This window comes from Podarcis raffonei, chromosome 4, assembly GCF_027172205.1.
Source record: "Podarcis raffonei isolate rPodRaf1 chromosome 4, rPodRaf1.pri, whole genome shotgun sequence".
NCBI lineage: Eukaryota > Metazoa > Chordata > Lepidosauria > Squamata > Lacertidae > Podarcis > Podarcis raffonei.
The window spans coordinates 18,582,448-18,602,945 of NC_070605.1; the positions used below are offsets into that span (position 1 = coordinate 18,582,448).

The 20,498-nt window shown below is 45.2% G+C and overlaps 1 protein-coding gene across 6 annotated transcripts in view; it reads left to right on the forward strand.

The window, feature by feature from the left end:
* HEPHL1 (hephaestin like 1) overlaps positions 1–20,498 on the forward strand; it is a 160,239-nt gene that overhangs the window by 25,794 nt on the left and 113,947 nt on the right. For 3 of the 6 annotated variants that reach the window (XM_053385610.1, XM_053385613.1, XM_053385615.1), the window contains 10 exons: positions 1,366–1,578; positions 3,362–3,575; positions 4,469–4,608; positions 8,005–8,139; positions 9,284–9,390; positions 9,958–10,180; positions 12,139–12,278; positions 13,723–13,882; positions 14,259–14,330; positions 15,339–15,864. In XM_053385610.1, the coding sequence (XP_053241585.1) occupies positions 1,366–1,578; positions 3,362–3,575; positions 4,469–4,608; positions 8,005–8,139; positions 9,284–9,390; positions 9,958–10,180; positions 12,139–12,278; positions 13,723–13,882; positions 14,259–14,330; positions 15,339–15,544 (1,610 nt within the window). In that variant the 3' untranslated portion in view covers positions 15,545–15,864. Of the gene's footprint in view, positions 1–1,365; positions 1,579–3,361; positions 3,576–4,468; positions 4,609–8,004; positions 8,140–9,283; positions 9,391–9,957; positions 10,203–12,138; positions 12,279–13,722; positions 13,883–14,258; positions 14,331–15,338; positions 15,865–20,498 lie in introns of those variants that run through there. The other 3 variants (XM_053385611.1, XM_053385612.1, XM_053385614.1) reach the window with 3 other exon arrangements.

The following is a 20,498-nucleotide window of genomic DNA, read 5'->3' on the forward strand; positions in this document are numbered from 1 at the left end:
GACGTGCCCGAAGATTAAGGCATTCTGGGAAATGATTTATAATGAACTGAAAAAGGTATTTAAATATACCTTTCCCAAGAAACCAGAGGCCTTTCTCTTGGGCATTGTCGGCCAAGGGGTGTTAAAGACAGATATAACTTTTTTTATGTATGCTACAACAGCAGCTAGAATACTCATTGCAAAGTACTGGAAGACACAGGATCTACCCACGCTGGAAGAATGGCAGATGAAGGTGATGGACTACATGGGCTTGGCAGAAATGACGAGCAGAATCCGAAACCAGGGAAAAGAAGCGGCGGAAGAAGAATGGAAAAAATTTAAGGACTATTTAAAGAAATATTACAAAATTAATGACAGTTAGAATGATGTTGGACTGAAGTAAAAGGTTACTATTAGTAATGGTTAAGACAAGGAGAATAAGGATGATTAGCTTAAATTTATAGCAAAATAAGGGAAGATTTGCTGAACAATTGATTAGAATTTGGAACACAGAAACGGGAGGCATGAGGAAGTCGAAGAAGAAAGGTTTAAGAAATTAGGACATGAAATGGTATTTGTTTCTTGTTTTGTCTCTGTCTTTTGTTTGTTTATGTATGTTTTGTTTGTATGAATATAAAAATTGTTTAATAAAAATATTATAAAAAAAAAAATCACTGCTCTCCTCACAGAACCTCCCAAGATATGATCAGTTCTGGCAGAGGCGAGTGTTCATCCCTTGTCAGCCAGGTCAACTATTCCTTAAGGCAGGGGAAGCCTTGCTGGCCACTGGAACAGATCTTAATCTCCCTTTTCCCTGGTGAGCCAAATTTGACAGGTAGGCAGGGCACATTTCTTGCACATTTGTGTATAATGTGTAAGGTAAAGGTAAAAGGACCCCTGAACATTAGGTCCAGTCGTGGACGACTCTGGGGTTGCGGCGCTCATCTCACTTTACTGGCTGAGGGAGCCGGCGTACAGCTTCCGGGTCATGTGGCCAGCATGACTAAGCCGCTTCTGGCGAACTAGAGCAGCGCACGGAAATGCCGTTTACCTTCCCACCGAAACGGTACCTATTTATCTACTTGCAGTCTGACCTGCTTTCGAACTGCTAGGTTGGCAGGAGCAGGGACCGAGCAATGGGAGCTCACCCCGTCAGGGGGATTCGAACTGCCGACCTTCTGATCGGCAGGTCCTAGGCTCTGTGGTTTAACCCACAGCTCCACCCACGTCCCAGTATAATGTGTAGTTGAGCCCTAAAATAAGCCAGTAGTTGAGAACAGGCGAGCAGAGAGGCAAGGGTAACAAGCAGGTGAATATGAGCAAATTCAGTTGTGGGTTTGGAAAAGCACAGTAATCTGAGATCTTGTGTGTTTTTTCTTCTTTCAGCTGTCAATGGCTATCTGTTTGGGAACCTGCCCGGACTCACCATGTGCAAGGATGACAAGGTTTCTTGGCATAGTATTGGACTAGGCACAGAAACAGACATGCATGGTGTTCATTTCCAAGGGAACACCATTCACTTGGGTGGCACAACCAGGGATACCCTTGCCTTGTTCCCTCACACGTCGGCAACAGCCCTGATGCAGGCAGACCAAGTAGGTAGGTTTTTGGGAGTGGGACCTGAGCATCCTTTCTCCATGTGACTACAAAGCTGTCACCATGTGCGTTGATAAATCAAATCATTGTGATGCTCACTGGGTTATGAATGTTTAGAACACTGCAAATGTTGCTGTAGCATCCATACGCTCATTGAGCCTCTACTTGAAGTATCAGTGTATCAACTGATTTATAAACTGCTTGAGCCAAAGGACATAGCATTGATGCAATGCAAGACACTGCTATGTTATAATCAACATTGCAATAATACTATTGTCAGTGCTGTGTTGTAAGGGAGTGCCTTCCTCATGTGTGCATCTCCATCCATCAAGTTATACAAGGGCAAAACACAGCTAAAAGAGGCCGCTGCAGAATCTGCAGCAACGTCTTCCTTCTGTATCCATATGTATAGGGAAAGGTAAAAAGGTAAAGGACCCCTGGACGGTTAAGTCCAGTCAAAGGCGACTATGGGGTTGCGGCGTTCATCTTGCTTTTCAGGCCAAGGGAACTGGCATTTGTCCACAGACAGCTTTCTGGGTCATGTGGCCAGCATGACAAAACCGGCTATTGGTGCATGGAAGACCATGATGAGTGCCAGAGCACACGGAAATGCCGTTTACCTGTTTATCTACTCGCACTGGCGTGCTTTCAAACTGCTAGGTTGGCAGAAGCTGGAACAGAGCAACAGGAGCTCACGACCATCGAGCGGATTCGAACTGCTGACCTTCCGATCTGCAAGCCCAGGAGGCTCAGTGGTTTAGACCACAGCGCCACCTGTGTCCCCATCCATATGTATATATGTGTGTAAAGCATTTTTATACCCTCTTTTGGTCACATTCCGTGGGCAATTCGCAACGGGAGTAAAACATTTAAAATGTAAATGTACCACCAATTAGCTCAATCTGTTAGAGCATGGTGCTGATAACATCATGGTCACAGGTTTGATCCACCTGCATATTCCTGCATTGCCGGGGGGTTGGGATAGATGACCCTCGGGTCCCGTCCAGCTTTACAGTTCTGTGATTCTGTGTGAAATAATCCAATCTTCCCCTACATACTCCTCCCTTGATCCTTCACTCTGCTGGTTCAAATCTTCTTGTCAAATCTTTGCTCACCTTCTCTATTCCCCACCTGCACGCTTTTACTTTTCTAGCTTTCTACAGTCGCAGAAGGGACGTGGGTGGCACTGTGGGTTAAACCACAGAGCCTAGGACTTGCCAATCAAAAGGTTGGTGGTTCGAATCCCCGTGACGGGGTGAGCTCCCGTTGCTCGGTCCCTGCTCCTGCCAACCTAGCAGTTCGAAAGCATGTCAAAGTGCAAGTAGATAAATAGGTACCGCTCTGGTGGGAAGGTAAATGGCATTTCCATGTGCTGCTCTGGTTTGCCAGAAGCGGCTTAGTCATGCTGGCCACATGACCTGGAAGCTGTACGCCGGCTCCCTCGGCCAATAAAGCAAGATGAGCGCCGCAACCCCAGAGTCGGCCATGACTGGACCTGATGGTCAGGGGTCCCTTTACCTTTACAGTTGCATGCCTCCTGACAGCTGATGCTCTCCCACTTCCTTAAGACACATCTGTTCACCTTGGCTTCCCCTCCAGCTGAACAGCCTTCCCTTTTATTTCATTCCCCACACTAATATATATTGTCTCTTCGCTTTAGATTGTAGCCGGCAGGCAGAGGGGTGCTGTATTTCTGCTTTGGGTACAGTGATTTGAAGTGCAATAACACCAACAGTCATCTCCTCGAGCAGCTAGCATGGTGATAAATGTCACAATTTCCTTTCAGGCACTTTCCAGTTGGTTTGCAGGACGTTCGATCACTTTACAGGAGGGATGAAGGAGCTTTATGAAGTTAAGCCCTGTGGCAAAACACCTCACGATGGGAGGCACTATGGAACCATGAGAACATATTATATTGCTGCCGAAGAAATGGAGTGGGACTATGCCCCCGATAAGAACAGAGCGGAGCAGAGGGCGGAGGCAACGAGCAAAGAGGAAAGGTACAGATAAGGGACAAATTTGATTTTGATAGGATAAACTGCCAAATTCTCACTTCTGGATCTAATTTGTGAACCAAAGCCCAGCTGTCCTTTGAGATTCACAGTCCTCTGAATTTCGTGATACAGTTCTTCAACTCAACAATGTGTTTTAAAATATATATATAAATGCATTATGTTAGGGGAAAGCACAGAAAAACGCATATGTTAGTGAAGATAGCATGCAGAAATGTGTTGCAGTGGGGTAAATTGCTTGCAGAAATGTGCATATTGGTCAAAACTGCATATTTATTAAAATAAACTCACACTAAAATGCTAACAAGTATATGCTAACATATAAAATGCTAACAAGAAAATAGCAAACTGATGTTGAAAGGTGGAGATGGATTAAAATGTGGAAAAAAGACAACCCGAGAGAACCAAAATTCACAGCATCGTCCTTTGTTTCCCCGGTCACAGGTCATGGCTTCCTGACAGATTTGAGCTTCTGTCTTTAGAAATTAGGCACTTGCATCCTGAGCTTATGTATATTTACTTAGAAGCATGCTCTGCTATTCAATGGAGTTTAATTCCCCAAGTAGGTTTTGCAGAGAATTGCAACCCAAGGTACCTTTATCTTGAAGTAAACCCTATTGAACACAGTGGGACTTGCAGCTGAGGTAAATGTGCATAGGATTGCACTGTGCATCGCTTCAGCTATTTTCGTTTCGGCCCTTCCACATCCTGGGGTAAACAAGGCCTACGAATTTCACTGTCCAGCTATTCAGAACACAGTTTGCCTCTTCAAGTGTTGCCATCTTTCTATCATTGCCTCACTTTTTATTATTCTGCTTAAGAATGGTAAATCTTTTGGGGAACTTTTCAACTGTTTTCTCGCTTTGTACAATGTTTTCAAGTTACGGGCATGTCTTTGTGAGCCAAGGTGAAGGCCTCATTGGTTCAAAGTACAAGAAGGCGGTTTATAGAGAATACAAAAGTGGAGATTTCGTGGAGCACAAAAAGAGAGGCGCAAAGGAGCGACACCTGCAAATTCTAGGTGAGAAATTTGGGGCTACATAATTTATTTGAAACTCTTGAAAGCACCTTGCAAATATTAAGCATTGGTATTTGGTTCAGCTTGTGAGGAAAAGGCAAGGACGCAGCATGGCTAGCCCCTTTCAAAGCTGCCATCTGAATGCACCCACTCTCCAAGAGTTTTTGTTTTTTTAAACTGCAGTCGAAGAGAGGCTAATCAAGCTTCTCACCAGGAGATGGAGCAACATCATTAGAGTTCCCCTGAACTGTCCCAATTATTGGTCTGAGTTAAGGTTGGAAAAAATGTGTGTGCAGGCTTCTTCTTTTTTTCAGTTCAATGATTTATTTAAAAATATTTCATTAGTAATAAGTTGAGTGACTTCACTTCAGCAGCAGAATAAATAAGATGCTTTGTGCAGCCTTCGTTTAAAGCAAGGATGGGAAACTTGTGGCCCTTCTGGTGCATAGATGTCAACTTTTCCCTTTTCTTGCAAGGAATCCTATTCGGAATAAGGGAGTTTCCCTTTTAAAAGGAGAAACATTGACAGCTATGTTCTGGTGTTGATTACAGGGCCGGCCCAACCATGAGGCAGACTGAGGCAGCTGTCTCAGGTGGCAGAAACCCATGGGGCAGCGCCCCCATGCAGCGGCGTAGCGTGGGTTGTCAGCACCCGGGGCAAGGCAAGTAATTTGCGCCCCCTAACACCTAACCATGGTCATTTATACTGACGGCTCTACTCTGGGGCAAACCTCGTGGTGACTACTGCCCTCCGTGGTGTTGTTTTTGCAATTAAAGGACCCCTGCCTCAAATAAAGCATCTTGGGGATTGGGGACTGGGATTTGCCAAGGGAGCTGGGAATTGCAGTTCAGTGGCGGGTCAGGGGGAGAGGGTCCCTTCCGCGTCTGGGTGCCGCGGGCCCCTTTGCGCCAAGACGCGCGTCTTTGGGCGTCGCGGCCTCCCTCCCCGGCCCGGCTAGCCCCGACGCGGCTTCTTTCTGGCGCGGGGAGGGGGCGCCTCTGGGGCCAGTGCGTCCGCCGGCCTCCGGCGCGGGTGGGCGGGCCAGGTCGGGCCGGGTGGGCGGTCTTGGCACGCAGACACTAGAGCGCAGGTGGCTCCGGCTGGCGCTTCATTCGCCTCCGGTGGCGCGTTTGGCGGGCTGCGCGCGTCCAGACAGCGACCCGAGCCTGGGCGGCGTAGCGCTTGGTGCCGGAGCCTCCGCCCGCAGCGCCCCATCGGGAGACCCGGCCGGAAGGAGCCTCGAGCCGGCTGTCGGACGCGGCTGAAGCAGCCAGGGCGGCATGGCAGGCGGCGGCTCCTCGGCGACTCCACGCGGCCAGCCCAGCGCGCTGGCCGAGCCCCGCAGGCGAACGCTGCCCGTCGGCGAGGAGGGGCTGCCTGGCGCGCCCTCCGTGGCCCTGATGCGCAGGGACCGCAGCGAGCGCTGAGAGCCGCTGCCAGCTCGTCGGTTCCGCGAGACATGGGGCACTGCTACAGCCTGCGCCTGAGGCTCTTCGGCGACTCCGGAGGCAGCGAGCGCGCCCCCCCCAGAAGTTGCGCCCGGTGCGGCTGGCCCCCCTGCACCCCCCACGCTACGCCACTGCCCCCATGCAGGGCCATCTTACCCATAGGCGCCAGAGGTGCGGGGAACCAAGGTGCCGGGCTCTCAGGGGCGCCAGGCCGAGAGTCCCGGGCCCAAGAGTTGAGCCCGCCCATTGGCTGGAGCGCTGCAGCAGGCTCTTCTGCTTCGGGCGGCTCTGCGCCGCGAGTTTGGGAGTGACCAAGCCAGCAAGACGCTGAGGTGGCCAGCCAGATCTGCCCTCCTGCACGCCTGGGGGGGGGCGCCAGGCGGATCTTTGCATCCCGGCGCCGCATATGCTTAAGCCCTGTCCGCATGGGTACCGCACCTGCCCCTGCTGTTGCCACAGGAGAAGCAGCAGTGGTGGCTTCCGGGGAGATCTTGTGAGACCTTGTGGAACTCACCAGAAGCTGCTGCTGCCACACAACTCCAGCAAGCAAGGCTGTAGTGGCAGTGGGTGGGGGGTGACATCTTCCTGTTTTACCTCAGGTGGCAAAATGGGACAGGCCACCATCCTTCCTCTCTCCATTTGGCCATACTGGCCGGGACTAGGGGGAGCTGGAAGTTCAACAGCATCTGGAGGGCCACAGGTTCCTTTAATGGCTGCTAGAGAAAATATGAACAACCTTCTAGCACATTCTTTGTTGAAAACTAAATGGCACTGAACACAGTGGGATTTACTTCCAAGTTGGCATGCCTACATTTGCATTGCTACTCAATTAATCTTTTTTTCTCTCCAATCAAGTAACAGGCCTGGTTATTATCCATTTCCAATCTTGTCTAGTGTTAGAATGAGAAGATGTTTTAATGTTCTTATAAACTGCTCCCAGTCACCAGCTAGACTGGTGACAGGGAGCGGCCGCTGAGACAATATAACACCAGTCTTGAAAGACCTACACTGGCTCCCAGTACATTTCTGAGCACAATTCAAAGTGTTGGTACAGACCTTTAAAGCCCTAAACGTCCTCGGCCCAGTATACCTGAAGGAGTGTCTCCACCCCCATCGTTCTACCTGGACACTGAGGTCCAGCTCCAAGGGCCTTCTGGCGGTTCCCTTGCTACAAGAAGCCAAGTTACAGGGAACCAGGCAGAGGGCTTTCTCGGTAGTGGCACCCGCCCTGTGGAACGCCCTCCCACCAGATGTCAAAGAGAAAAATAACTACCAAATTTTTAGAAGACATCTGAAGGCAGCCCTGTTTAGGGAAGCTTTTAATGTTTAATAGGTTCTTTTATTTTAGTGTTCTGTTGGAAGCCGCCCAGAGTGGCTAGGGAAACCCAGCCAGATGGGCGGGGTATAAATAATAAATTATTGTTGTTGTTATTATTATTATTATTATTATTATTATTATTATTATTATTCACAAGCAACCTCAAAGTATTTACATAAAACATAAGCAAACCACATAATTACAAATAACAGAATGAAAATAAGAAAAGAGTAAAATAAGAACCAGCAACAGTGCCGATAACGTTAATAATAAAACCACAAAATCAGTGCTATAAAGCAAGACAGATTCAAAAATAGTCTAACCATAGTCATCGAAAGCTAGAGAGAAAAAACAAATACATTTCCACTGAGCGGTGAACGCCCAACAATAACATGGAACAGGATTTCCCAAACTTGGGTCTCCAGCTGTGTTTGGACTACAATTCCCATTATCCCCCAGCTTGCAGAACCAGTCCAAAAACAGCTGCAGGCCCAAGTCTGGGAAACCCTGATATGGAAGATTATGGTGCTCAGCATTATGTGTGTGTGTGTTGTGTTTTCAATACTTATATTTTAACTTTGCATGCCTCTCCGTTACTTTTTGGCTTTTTCAAAAAACAACCACCACCTTAGGGCCCTTGATCCATGCAGAAGTTGGCGACTCAATACTAATTGTGTTTAAGAACAAAGCTAGTCGTCCATATTCAGTATCAGCACATGGCGTGGAAGCAACAGCAGCTGGGAATAAAGCACGCACCACGATGCCAGGTGAATTACACTGCATGTTTCCAAGTCTTTAGGTTCTGTTAACAATGTGTTCCGTTTAGTATTTTAATGCACACTAAACTAGAATTAAAAGGGACGCGGGTGGCGCTGTGGGTTAAACCACAGAGCCTAGGACTTTCCGATCAGAAGGTTCGAATCCCCGCGATGGGGTGAGCTCCCGTTGCTCGGTCCCTGCTCCTGCCAACCTAGCAGTTTGAAAGCACGTCAAAGTGCAAGTAGATAAATGGGTACCGCTCCAGTGGGAAGGTAAACAGCGTTTCCGTGTGCTGCTCTGGTTCGCCAGAAGCGGCTTAGTCATGCTGGCCACATGACCCGAAAGCTGTCTGCGGACAAACGCCGGCTCCCTCGGCCTATAGAGTCGGTCACAACTGGACCTAATGGTCAGGGGTCCCTTTACCTTTACCTTTAAACTAGAATTAATCACAACAGGGAAATATGGAGATGTCTTGATGTTGACAAACCTATAGGTGTGGCCACATTTTTAAAAAATATCAAGTTAAGATGGTTGTATAATTAGTACAATCAACAGATTTTGGCCAGGGATTGCTTGCATTGCCCAAGACCATCACATTGCTGCTATGGTGTTTTACTGTGTTTACAGTCATACCTTGGGTTACAGATGCTTCAGGTTGTGTTTGTTCGGGTGACAGATGTGCCGAAACCCAGAAGTACCGGAACAGGTTACTTCCAGGTTTCGGTGGTCACGCATGTGCAGAAGCCCTGAATCGCAACCCATGCATGCGCAGATGCGGCGCTGTGGGTTGTGAACGCTGCGGATTGCGAATGTGCCTCCCGCACGGATCACGTTCACAACCCGAGCGTCCACTGTAATTTTATTCTGAGTCTGAACTGTTCATTGTAAGATGCCTTAAGAGTCCCCTGTATGTAGCAGGGAGGTGGGAAATAAATATTTCATTTTTTAAAAAAATCATTAGGGACTGGAAATACTTAATTTTGGTAGGGGGTGGTGTTAACACCTTTTGAGTTTTGTACCATACCAGCTTGAGAAGCAAGCTACTGTCTTTAATGTTTTGGTTTCAAACCAAAGTACTGCGTGTCATCAGATTTCTGGATTTTGACAAACTGTTATTTATTCCTTTTTATAAACATACATGTATGTGGACAGGAGAAATAAGCACTTACCGATGGAACGTCCCAGAAAGGTCAGGACCTGGAGTCTCGGATCCCAACTGTATCACTTGGGTTTACTACTCAACAGTGCATTTTGTAAAGGTAAATGTAGCGAAGGTGTGCCCCCGCCCCCCGCCCTGTGTGTCTTTTATGGGAGAACCCTTGAGAGGGGGGGATTATTTGCCTAAAATGTTAAATGAATACTATATTATCAAGCTCCATCTGTACAAAGCCAAATGTAGATCAGGGATGGGGAACAGGATTCGGCCTGGATACTGATCTCCCGCAATCTCCCCATGGACCGCTGTTCTAACACTTTGCTACACTATTATAGTTGTTATTCTGGCATGGCTCTTTGTTTTCACAGTTGCTTTAGCAGCCTTTCATTTAAAAAGCTGGTTTTTGAACAAAATAACTGCATGCATCTATAAATTAATGATGATAATAATGATAATGATGATGATAATGATAATGATAATGATAATGATGATGATGATGATGATGATAATAATAATAATAATAATAATAATAATAATAATAATAATAATAATAATATATTGTTTATACCCCTCCCATCTGGCTGGGCGGCTCCCAATTGAATATTAAAAACACAATACAGTGTTTTTAACACAATGTTATTCCTTGTTTTCCATTTCTCTTTAATTCCAGGATATGTACAGTGGCTTGATCGGGCCGCTTATAATTTGCAGAAAAGGAGTATTGAATGAAAAGGGTTTAAGAACAGACATTGACCGAGAATTTGCCCTTCTGTTCCTGGTCTTTGATGAAAACGGGTCCTGGTATTTGAATGAAAACATTGAGAAATATCTACAGGAGGATCCGAAGGCGTTCAACCACACTGATGACTTTGTGGAAGGGAACAATATGCATGGTATGTTGCTGTTGTTGTTGTTGTTGTTGTTTAGTCGTTTAGTCGTGTCTGACTCTTCGTGACCCCATGGACCAGAGCACGCCAGGCACTCCTGTCTTCCACTGCCTCCCGCAGTTCAGTCAAACTCATGTTTGTAGCTTCGAGAACACTCTCCAACCATCTCGTCCTCTGTTGTCCCCTTCTCCTTGTGCCCTCCATCTTTCCCAACATCAGGGTCTTTTCCAGGGAGTCTTCTCTTCTCATGAAGTGGCCAAAGTACTGGAGCCTCAGCTTCAAGATCTGTCCTTCCAGTGAGCACTCAGGGCTGATTTCTTTAAGAATGGAGAGGTTTGATCTTCTTGCAGTCCATGGGACTCTCAAGAGTCTCCTCCAGCACCACAATTCAAAAGCATCAATTCTTCGGCGATCAGCCTTCTTTATGGTCCAGCTCTCACTTCCATACATCCCTACTGGGAAAACCATAGCTTTAATTAAACGGACGTTTGTTGGCAAGGTGATGTCTCTGCTTTTAAGATGCTGTCTAGGTTTGTCATCGCCCTTCTCCCAAGAAGCAGCCGTCTTTTGATTTTGTGACTGCTGTCACCATCTGCAGTGATCATGGAGCCCAAGAAAGTAAAATCTCTCACTGCCTCCATTTCTTCCCCTTCTATTTGCCAGGAGGTGATGGGCCCGGTATGCTGTTGAGCATAGGATTGTTATTTTAAAATGTTACTTCGTGAAACATTCAGGTTTGCTACTGAACAGTTGCACAATGCGACATGCACTAAGCGGGAATAAATGCAGACATTCAAAGCGCTTCTCCGTTATAGTTCTGTTAGGACTGATGGGGCTGGAGGATAGGCAACACAAATGCTCCCTGCACTTAAGAAAGCATTGTGTCAAGAAGAGGACACCTCCTGAGGTACTTGCTTTCTGAGTGTGACAAGCTTTTCAAGCGGGGAAAACATTCAGTCAAGGACCGGCTGGTGAACAGGTAAATAAGAGAGGGGGTTTTCCTTGCAGGGCTTAGAAATGAAAACCTTAATACAAAGAATGCTTGGAAATAAAAAGCTTTAATCTAAAGCAGGAATGTCCATCTGGTTCATCATGATCTACTGGTTGATCAACATTTGTGGCTCCCTAAGGAAAGCTCAACAATTTTGTTCAGTCCAATGGAGGTAGACACTGCCAGTTTTTTTTATAGTGGGAGTAGATCACAGTCTCTTGAAAGTTGGACATGCCTGGTCTAAAGAAATACTTCTTCAACAGTTGTTGCCTGCTTCCTGCTCCAGCGAAAGCTGATCTGGAGGGTTTGGAAATCCCCTGGAATGGCAAATCATGTGGTTCAGAGAGTTGCCAGTAGGAGGGAGGAGACCAGAGGAAATCCACAAAGGCAAGGGATTCTCTGGATCCAAGCCAATCATTCTAGCAAGAGCAGAAGTTTTGAATAATGTACCATATTTTTCCGTGTATAAGACGACCCCTTTTTTTTTTAACCCAAAATTAATAAAGTAGTTTAGCTTTCAGGGGGGGAGGTCACTTCCGCCAATGGCTCACCTGCCTGCCCACCACTGCCGATTGCTTGCCACAGCCACTGCTCATTGCACACCTCGCCACAGCCACCAATTGTCTGCCCGCTCGCCACCACCAACAGCCCACCTGCCCACTTGCCACAGCCACCAATCACCTGCCCAATTGCGGCAGCCACAGCCAATCGCCTGCAGGCCTTGCCACAGCCACCAATCACCCGCCCAAACACCACTGCCAATCTCCTGTTTGCTGCTGCCATTAATCGCCCGTCCCCTCTCTGCATTCACTATCCGTGTATAAGACAACACCCAATTTTTGTCTAATTTTTTTTTAGCAAAAAGCATCGTCTTATACACAGAAAAATACGGTATATACCTGATTTTAATTTGCAGTGGAGCACACTGATAAACCTGCATGCTTCTGCAAACTTTGCAAATCTCTCCCTTCAGCAATCAATGGAAAGATCTATGACAATCTCCATGGGCTAACGATGAACAAAGGGGAAAACACCAACTGGTACCTGATTGGAATGGGAAATGAAATTGACCTTCATACTGTCCATTTCCATGGAGAGAGCTTTCTGTTCAAGGTTGGTATAAGCAAAATAGTACTATTTGCATTGTGACGAATAACTTAAATAGAAAACATTAGCTTTCAGAGGGGGGATGTTATTGCAAACAAACCACGTTTGCATGCACATCCTATACCAGCAGGACATTAGTAGGTCACAATTAGTAAAAAGAGGTAAAGCATTTTGGTCATGCTGCTATAATTAGCTACTTTTCCATAAGCACAAGGCACTTGGATTATATCCTATTAATGCCTGAAGAGTGATACATAAGTAAATCCCTTTGGTGGATTAGAAGTTGTGCATGCATATATAAATATATATGGCTGTGGGTGTATATCTTCCACATAGATGAGAATTCATATCTCCAACCATTTACTTTGTGCTGCTGGCAAAACTGCAGACAAAAATATGCTAAAATGCAGCTGAATTTTCATGAGAACTTTAAAAATAAATAAATTGCAGACTGATATGGAGATGTGGAAAACTGAATTTAAGAAAAAGTAAGATAAACAAAAATGGACATATTTGCCCATACTCAAATGAGGGGGAAGGGGAGCTTCTTCTTCTTTTCTTTCTTCTCAGAGTTTCAAAAAGCAAACAAAGCAGAGGGTATGATTCTGCCAAGCTAAGCACTTCAATGTCCTTTTTTTAAAAAAGGAAGGGGAGGTGGGGAGAGAAAGAGTGTTAAGCATGTGGTTCTCTTCCCCCACTGAAATAAGAGATTTCATAGTCACATACCAAAAAAATGTGTTTGCAATAATCACAGAGGATCCCCATATGGCTGTTTGTGCATGGTGACTGGGTGGCCAGAATACAGTGGTACCTCGGGTTACATACGCTTCAGGTTACAGATGCTTCAGGTTACAGACGCTTCAGGTTACAGACTCCGCTAACCCAGAAATATTACCTTGGGTTAAGAACTTTGCTTCAGTATGAGAACAGAAATCGTGCTCCGGCAGCGTGGCAGCAGCAGGAGGTCCCATTAGCTAAAGTGGTGCTTCAGGTTAAGAACAGTTTCAGGTTAAGAACGGACCTCCAGAACGAATTAAGTACTTAACCTGAGATACCACTGTATCCCATTTGGGCCACATTCCCAAAGAGCTGTATAAGAATGCCCTCTGATCATCTGATCAGCACAGTCACCTTTCAGACCGGAATGTTTCTAGTAATTTGGAATTTCTACAGCAGGAAATCCCAAAAGCTCATAAAAACAGAGGGTGAACTACTTATACCCAGTGGCGTAGCGTGGGTCGTCAGCACCCGGGGCAAGGCAAGTAATTTGTGCCCCCTAACCCGTGGATTTGCGCCCCCTAACCCGTGGATTTGCGCCCCCTAACCCTAACCCCCAGATGTTGCGCCCAGTGCGGCCGGCCCCCCTCTGCACCCCCTACGCTACGCCACTGCTTATACCACCTAGGGATAAGCTTTGAATTTACTCAATGCTCTCCTGTCTTTGACACAGAAGGATCACAATCACAGAGGAGATGTGTATGACCTCTTCCCTGGGACGTTTCAGACTGTTGAACTTGTAGCGTTCAATCCTGGGACATGGCTTCTGCACTGCCACGTTCACGATCACATCCATGCTGGGATGGAGACAACTTACACTATTGTTGAATCAGGTAAGGTTCCTTTGTAACATGGGCTTGGGTAGCTTATGCACCCAAATAGTCATAGAACATGAGAAAAGCCTTGTTGAAAAGCCCACTTAGTCCAGCACCCTGATCTCACAGTGGCCAACACACGTGGGTCTCTAGAGTATTAAACCTAATTAATACATCCTCTTACCAATTCCCATCAGTAATCACAGGCTCCTGGTTTGGATAAAGGAACAAACTGTGGTTAATTGAGGACTCCAACATTGCTTTTATTTCCTTCGTTTGGATTAATATACCCTCTTACCAATTCCCGTCATTAATCGTAGGCTCCTGGTTAGGAAAAAGAAAGGAACTGTGGTTAATTGAGGACTCCAACATTGCTTTTATTTCCTTTGCTCAGATGGTGTGGGACATGGAGCCACAACCACGAAATATGATACATTTACAGTCAATGGCAAGAAGACTGGAGAAGGTATGACTTTGGGCCACTTCACATTTCATGGAGCAAACCCAGGTTTGCCGCAAAAAGGACATTCAAGAGGCCAGACTAGGTTCCATAATGAGTGCGATGTTTAGAAGCAGACATTTGCCCCCACTTCTTGTTCATGCTTTCCATATTCAATTACACATTTAGGATGGGAGCACAGGACCCTGCTTTAGACTGAGAGCTCATCCACACTTTGGTTTGCTCCACTGCTTTCCCACGGGAAAGCATGTGGTTGAGTGCTGAATTGGAATAAGGCAACCGGGATTTTCGCAGATTGCCGTTTGTTCCGATTTAGCACTAAAGAGTGGGTTTTCCATGGGAAAGCAGTGGGTCAAAGGCAAAACTGCTCAGACCCATGCTTTCTAGGCACAGGACAAGCGGAAGTGTGGGCTATCCCCAAGTCCAACCATTGCTCTATGTAGCTCAGTATTGGCTACACCAGGGTTTCCCAAACTTGGGTCTCCAACTGTTTGGGTTTTTGGGGACTACAACTCCCATAATCCCTGGCCACTGGTTCTGGTAGCTAGAGATGATGGGAATCGTAGTCCAACAACAGCTGGAGATCCAAGTTTGAGAAAGCCTGGTCTACACTAAGGTTGCCCATTCACGCTTTTAATTGTCCCATAATTTCAAGTCATGGATCCAGGTGGTAAACAGTGAGTTTTCCCAGGGAAGCCAAAGGAGCCCAAAAAAACCCCTTCTTGGACCCATGACTTGATATCACAGGATAAACAAAAGTGTGGATGGGCCCAGACTGACAGCAACCTTTCAGGGTTTCAGGAAGGACCTACCTGCTGAGCTTTGAACCTGGGACCTTCTACATGCAAGATCTACCCCTGAGCTACAGCCCTTCCCCAACTAAAAGGGGAAGATGTACAACTAAAAGCAAAATGTCTCAATCAGCCCACAGTGGGGTTTGTTTGTTTTTTATTTCGTTGACGTTTCCCTTCCAGGTGAAGGAGTACATTTCTCACAAATGCCTTTCTCTTTCAGCAGGTAAAGGCAGAGCAGGAATAGAATTCTTGGGGAAAACTCTGGGCCCAGGAGAAGCCAGCTCGGTGCTCAAAGCTCTTTTTATCACTGGACTTGTTCTGTTGGTAGCTCTCTTGATCCTTATTCTCATTGTTGCTTGCCAGAAGAAAAAGGCCCGTTATAGGGCCATAGGTCGCAAATGCAGTCTTCCAATGGAGTCCTTCTGATCTGACTGAACATTGACTTTGTCAGGAATGTTGCTGCTGCCTTTTGAGGTGAGAGGAAACGGCGACACATATGGCCACTTCCAGACGACCAGTTTATTTATCGTTCTTCCCCATGTGTTCCCACAAAGTTCGCTGGGAGGTTAGCCCGTGTTAGCTAACCCTCCCATGTCCCTGGTTTTCAGGGAGGTTGGGCACACTTGCATGAAGCAAGTGTTATCCCACATTTTACAGTGCATTCCCCACCACTTTCCTAACTGCAAAAAATCTAATTTGGGTGGGTATGGGGGAGAAGGTTTGTTGTTCAGGAACTCCAAGTCCGTTTTAATTTAATTTGCCGGTATGTGACTGAATCTCACCCCGAAATAGCGACAGTCTGGAAGCATCCATGTATGTTACACAGAGCGAAACTACAGCAGCTACTACTATAGTGCAATAATTCTGAGCAGTCTTGTAGTTGGGATAAAACTACGAGTGATTTGGGGAACTCCCTTCTTGCCACATAGAACTATTTCAAAGCAGGCCCCAGAACATCTCGGATTTGAGTTAGGTCTGAAAGGGATATGGATTGGACCATGTGGAGATACACACCTGAGCCAGAATCTAAATGAATTCTTCAAGCAACTAAAGGACACATATGGGAAATGAATCGGCTTGGCTGTCTGTTCTGTTTTTATTTTATTGTTTAATATTAGCTTCATTTGTCTGGCCGCCCAGTAACTCATGCTCTCTAGAAAGCTCACAAAGATGAAAAGGACAAAATACAATCTTAACAATATAATGTAAAACAATCCATGCAAGTACTGCTATCAGCCCACTTTGTTGTTGTTGTTGTTGTTGTTGTTGTTGTTGTTTAGTCATTTAGTCGTGTCCGACTCTTCATGACCCCATGGACCAGAGCACGCCAGGCACTCCTTTCACTGCCTCCTGCAGTTTGGGCAAACTCATGCTGGTAGCTTCGAGAACACTGTCCAACCATCTCGTCCTCCGTCGTCCCCTTCTCCTTGTGCCCTCCATCTTTCCCAACATCAGGGTCTTTTCCAGGGCATAGTCCTTCATTGCAGGGGGTTTTGATCCTCAGGGTCCCTTCCAACCTACAATTCTATGATTCTACTCAAGAATACATGGGTGGGTGTTTTTCCACGCTAATTTATTGTATTAAGTGAAGTGAGGGATGAGAGTCAGTGTCTAGTAGACAATACGGTGCTGGACTTGGACCAGAAAGTTGTCCCTCTCATGCCAAAAAATGTAACATTTTTATATGTAACTCTGTATTTTTGTAATACATACTGTTTAAGTTGTCTATCGTTGCTTCAGTTTTTTTGTGCATCGCTTAGAGATATATTAAGCGGTACAGAAATCAAAGAATCAATAAAGTTCACTGGGTAGCCTCTTGGGAAAACTGTTTGCTGTCTTTTACTTCACCAAACTATTGTGAGTATAAAATGGGTTATCGCCATATAGGCTGTCTTGAGTTCCTCAGAGGAAGGGCAAACATACAAATGTGGCAAATGGTGTGCTTGCTTACTAAAGAAATTAGCTAATTTTATGGATGCAGCTACTGCTTATTATACGGTAATTTCTTGCTTCTGTCGTGGTTTTAATCTAAAATGGTCAGTTAAAACAATGGGCCAGCTCAGACCCAAGAGAACTGTGCTTAGTTCTGAAACCACAGATTGATCTGAACTGCAGTTAGCGCAAACCACAGTTCCCTGTATTTGGGTGTAACAAAGAACTGTGCTTTGTTCAAAAGCAGAATATAGATGCACAAGTGTGAAGGAGGCTAATACAGACTGATCCTTGAAAGGGCAAACCAAGGTCCGTCGTTGCAACACTGAACTGACCCAATAATGTCTTTTTGGCTTCTTAATAGTAGTGAAATGGTTCCATATAGAGACATTGTGACGGGCAACTAACAATAGTATTTTCAGGTTGCTGAAGGCGGTGTAAGAGCAGGATCTTGATCTTTGATGTGAACACTCATCCTAATATTACTAAACAAATTCCAAAATCCTGTTTCACCAGAAATGGCAGCTGGGCAAACAAAATTAGTTTGTACACCTAGGGCAATAATACTTTTCATCTCTCTTGAAAGCTGTTGTCTGTTGCCATACTTATGACAAGTAGAATCATTCAGTTCTGTTTCACTCCTCATGAGAACCTGTTGCAAAAGCCTTTTTCAAGGGGGTCAGTCTTAAACAGGGGTCAGCAAGGTTTATCTTGCCTGGGTCGGATCGGTCCCACAGAGGGATCCCCGGGTTGCAGGCATGCGTGATTGCGCGTGTCCACAATTTTCGGCGTCTGTGCATGCACAATTGCGATTTTCGGCATCTGCCTCTGCGCAGAAGCGAGTCCCCGTGCTGTGCTGCGTGAGCGGGCAGCTCAATTCAGGGGTGGCTTGTGGGCCAGTCAAACAACCTCTGCCAGCCGCTTCCGGTCCATGGGCCTTAGGTTGCTGACCCCTGGTCTTAGACCTAAATGGCCCTTCTATTTTTCTATTCTGTGAAGCATTTTATCAGAGTGTGTAAAGGTAAAGAGACCCCTGACCATTAGGTCCAGTCGTGGCCGACTCTGGTGTTACGGCACTCATCTCGCTTTATTGGCCGAGGGAGCCGGCGTACAGCTTCCGGGTCATGTGGCCAGCATGACTAAGCCGCTTCTGGCGAACCAGAGCAGCACACAGAAACACCGTTTACCTTCCCACCAGAGTGGTACCTATTTATCTACTTGCACTTTGACGTGCTTTTGAACTGCTAGATTGGCAGGAGCAGGGACCGAGCAACGGAAGTTCACCCCGTCACGGGGATTCAAACCGCTTACCTTCTGATCAGCAAGTCCTAGGCTCTGCGGTTTAACCCACAGCACCACCCGCGTCCCCTTAATGGCCCTTCTATTTTTCTATTCTGTGAAGCATTTTATTGGAGGGTGTACCTTTCTCCATTTACCCCAGTTTGTTGTAAATCAATAAAGTTAGTTCACTTTATTTGTGCTAGTTTTTTTGTGCTAGCTTCTTTACCACAAGCTACTGAATTAATCAGCAGGCCACTCAAAGCGTTATCAAAACTCTGGAGAGATGTGGATTGCTTTGGCTACTTCAAACCCATTTTCACAGATATACCCCAGCCACAATTAAGTACCAGACTTTGCACTGGCATATGGTTGTGCTATTTAGATATTATTATTTCTTTAACCAATCATTTCCTTGTATAGAGCGCTCTGCAAAAAGCTGAAAATTAGTTTGCTGTTCCGTTCCATCCAATTTAAGATAGCAGTGCAACTGAAAAACTTTGTTCAAGCTTCCGTTTTTCATTTTTCTCTAACGAGGGCAATTCAGTACAGAGTTTCAGATTGCCAGTTTGCGTCTGGTATGGCTTCAGCGCTGAAATGAAAGTAAACAATAGTTAAAGACGGAGTACATTTAAATCACAAATCACTAGTAAGTGGTCTTGAGATCGGTAAAATTCAAAGCAATGTTTTGTTCCATTACTGCTAGGACTGCATCAGATGGTGTGTGTGCTTTTACAGAACGGTTAAGTGCTTCTACAGATTTTAAAGCACTAAACAGCATAAATAAAACTGAATATGTTAAGCACTTTGGGGGGTGGGGTTGTGTAATTTATGTCAGAATGAAACTGTAAACGTAGTAGTAGTTTTAACAATGATCAGTGGTAGTCATCAGTGGATTTAAATTTTATGAATTCTCCCATGTTTTTCAAAAAATTATTATTTTTTTATAAATAATATTTATTAAGAGTTTAAATATTACAAAAAAGGAGAAACAAAAAACAAACAGCAAAAAAGTTAACAACATATACATTACAATATATATTTAAAAAAAATAGATAGAAAAAGAAAAAAGTAAAAATAGAAAGAAAAATACAGCAATAACAATAAAAAGAGAAAAAATAAAACACACATCCAATATTCCATCTCTTTGTCTTTCATTTACTTGTTTCATCGACCTCCTCACACCTCCCTTTTTGTATTCTAATTTAATTATTTGTTTCAGCAAATTCTTTCCATCTTTCTCAATTTTTATTGGATAATTTATCTTAAGAGTCTAGCCTATCAATTAACTCAACAAATCCTTTTCATCCTTCAGAATATTCTATCATTCAATTTACCTTAATTTATATTAACCTTATCTTACGATAAAATACCTTAAATCCTAGAACTTAATACTAATTTATACATATCTCCTAATATCATTTCTGCTAAAGCCAAATAATTTCATTCCACCATTTTTCCTAATTCCCAAAATAGATTTTACCCTAATTCCCAAAATAAATTTTTAAAACTTTCTTCCAATCTTCATCCAACGTCCCTTCTTCCTGGTCTCGGGTTATGTCAGACCTTACTGTCTTTTCCATCTAGTCCATCAACCTGGTAGCCTTATGTCTGAGGCTCTTAAGTCTTTTCCATGTCCCTTCTGCAGTTCTTCTTCTTGTTTATACCAGCCCTTTGCCTTGTCTTTTATTAGTCTCTTTCTTAATTTCTTTCCTTTCTCATTGAGGAGTAGGTCTCGGGGAAACTCCAACCCAAAAATATCTCCCTCTCCCTTCATCAGATCAGCCCATTCCCCACAGTCCCATTCCCCACAGTCAACCGGGTAGTCCAGAAAATATTTAAATGCATGTTTCAAAGTCCCTCCAAAATTAAGGACCCCCACAACTCCAGACCCCCCCTGGCCCATTCCAGGTTCAATCTTCAAAAACAGCGGCTTGTGCTCCTGCAGGACCTCGGTTCTATCCATTTGTGTTGCTTGAGGTTCAACAGCAACCTCCTCCATTGTCTTCTGCATTTGCACTTGCCCTGTCAAAACAGGTTCCTGGGTTGGGTCCTGAGTGGATTCTATATAAGAATTCACTGTTTGTCCAAAATTTTGAATTGCAACAGTCATCAGATTCATCTTCTCATGCATCTGCTCCAGCAAAGCGTTTGTCTTGCAAAAAGCAAG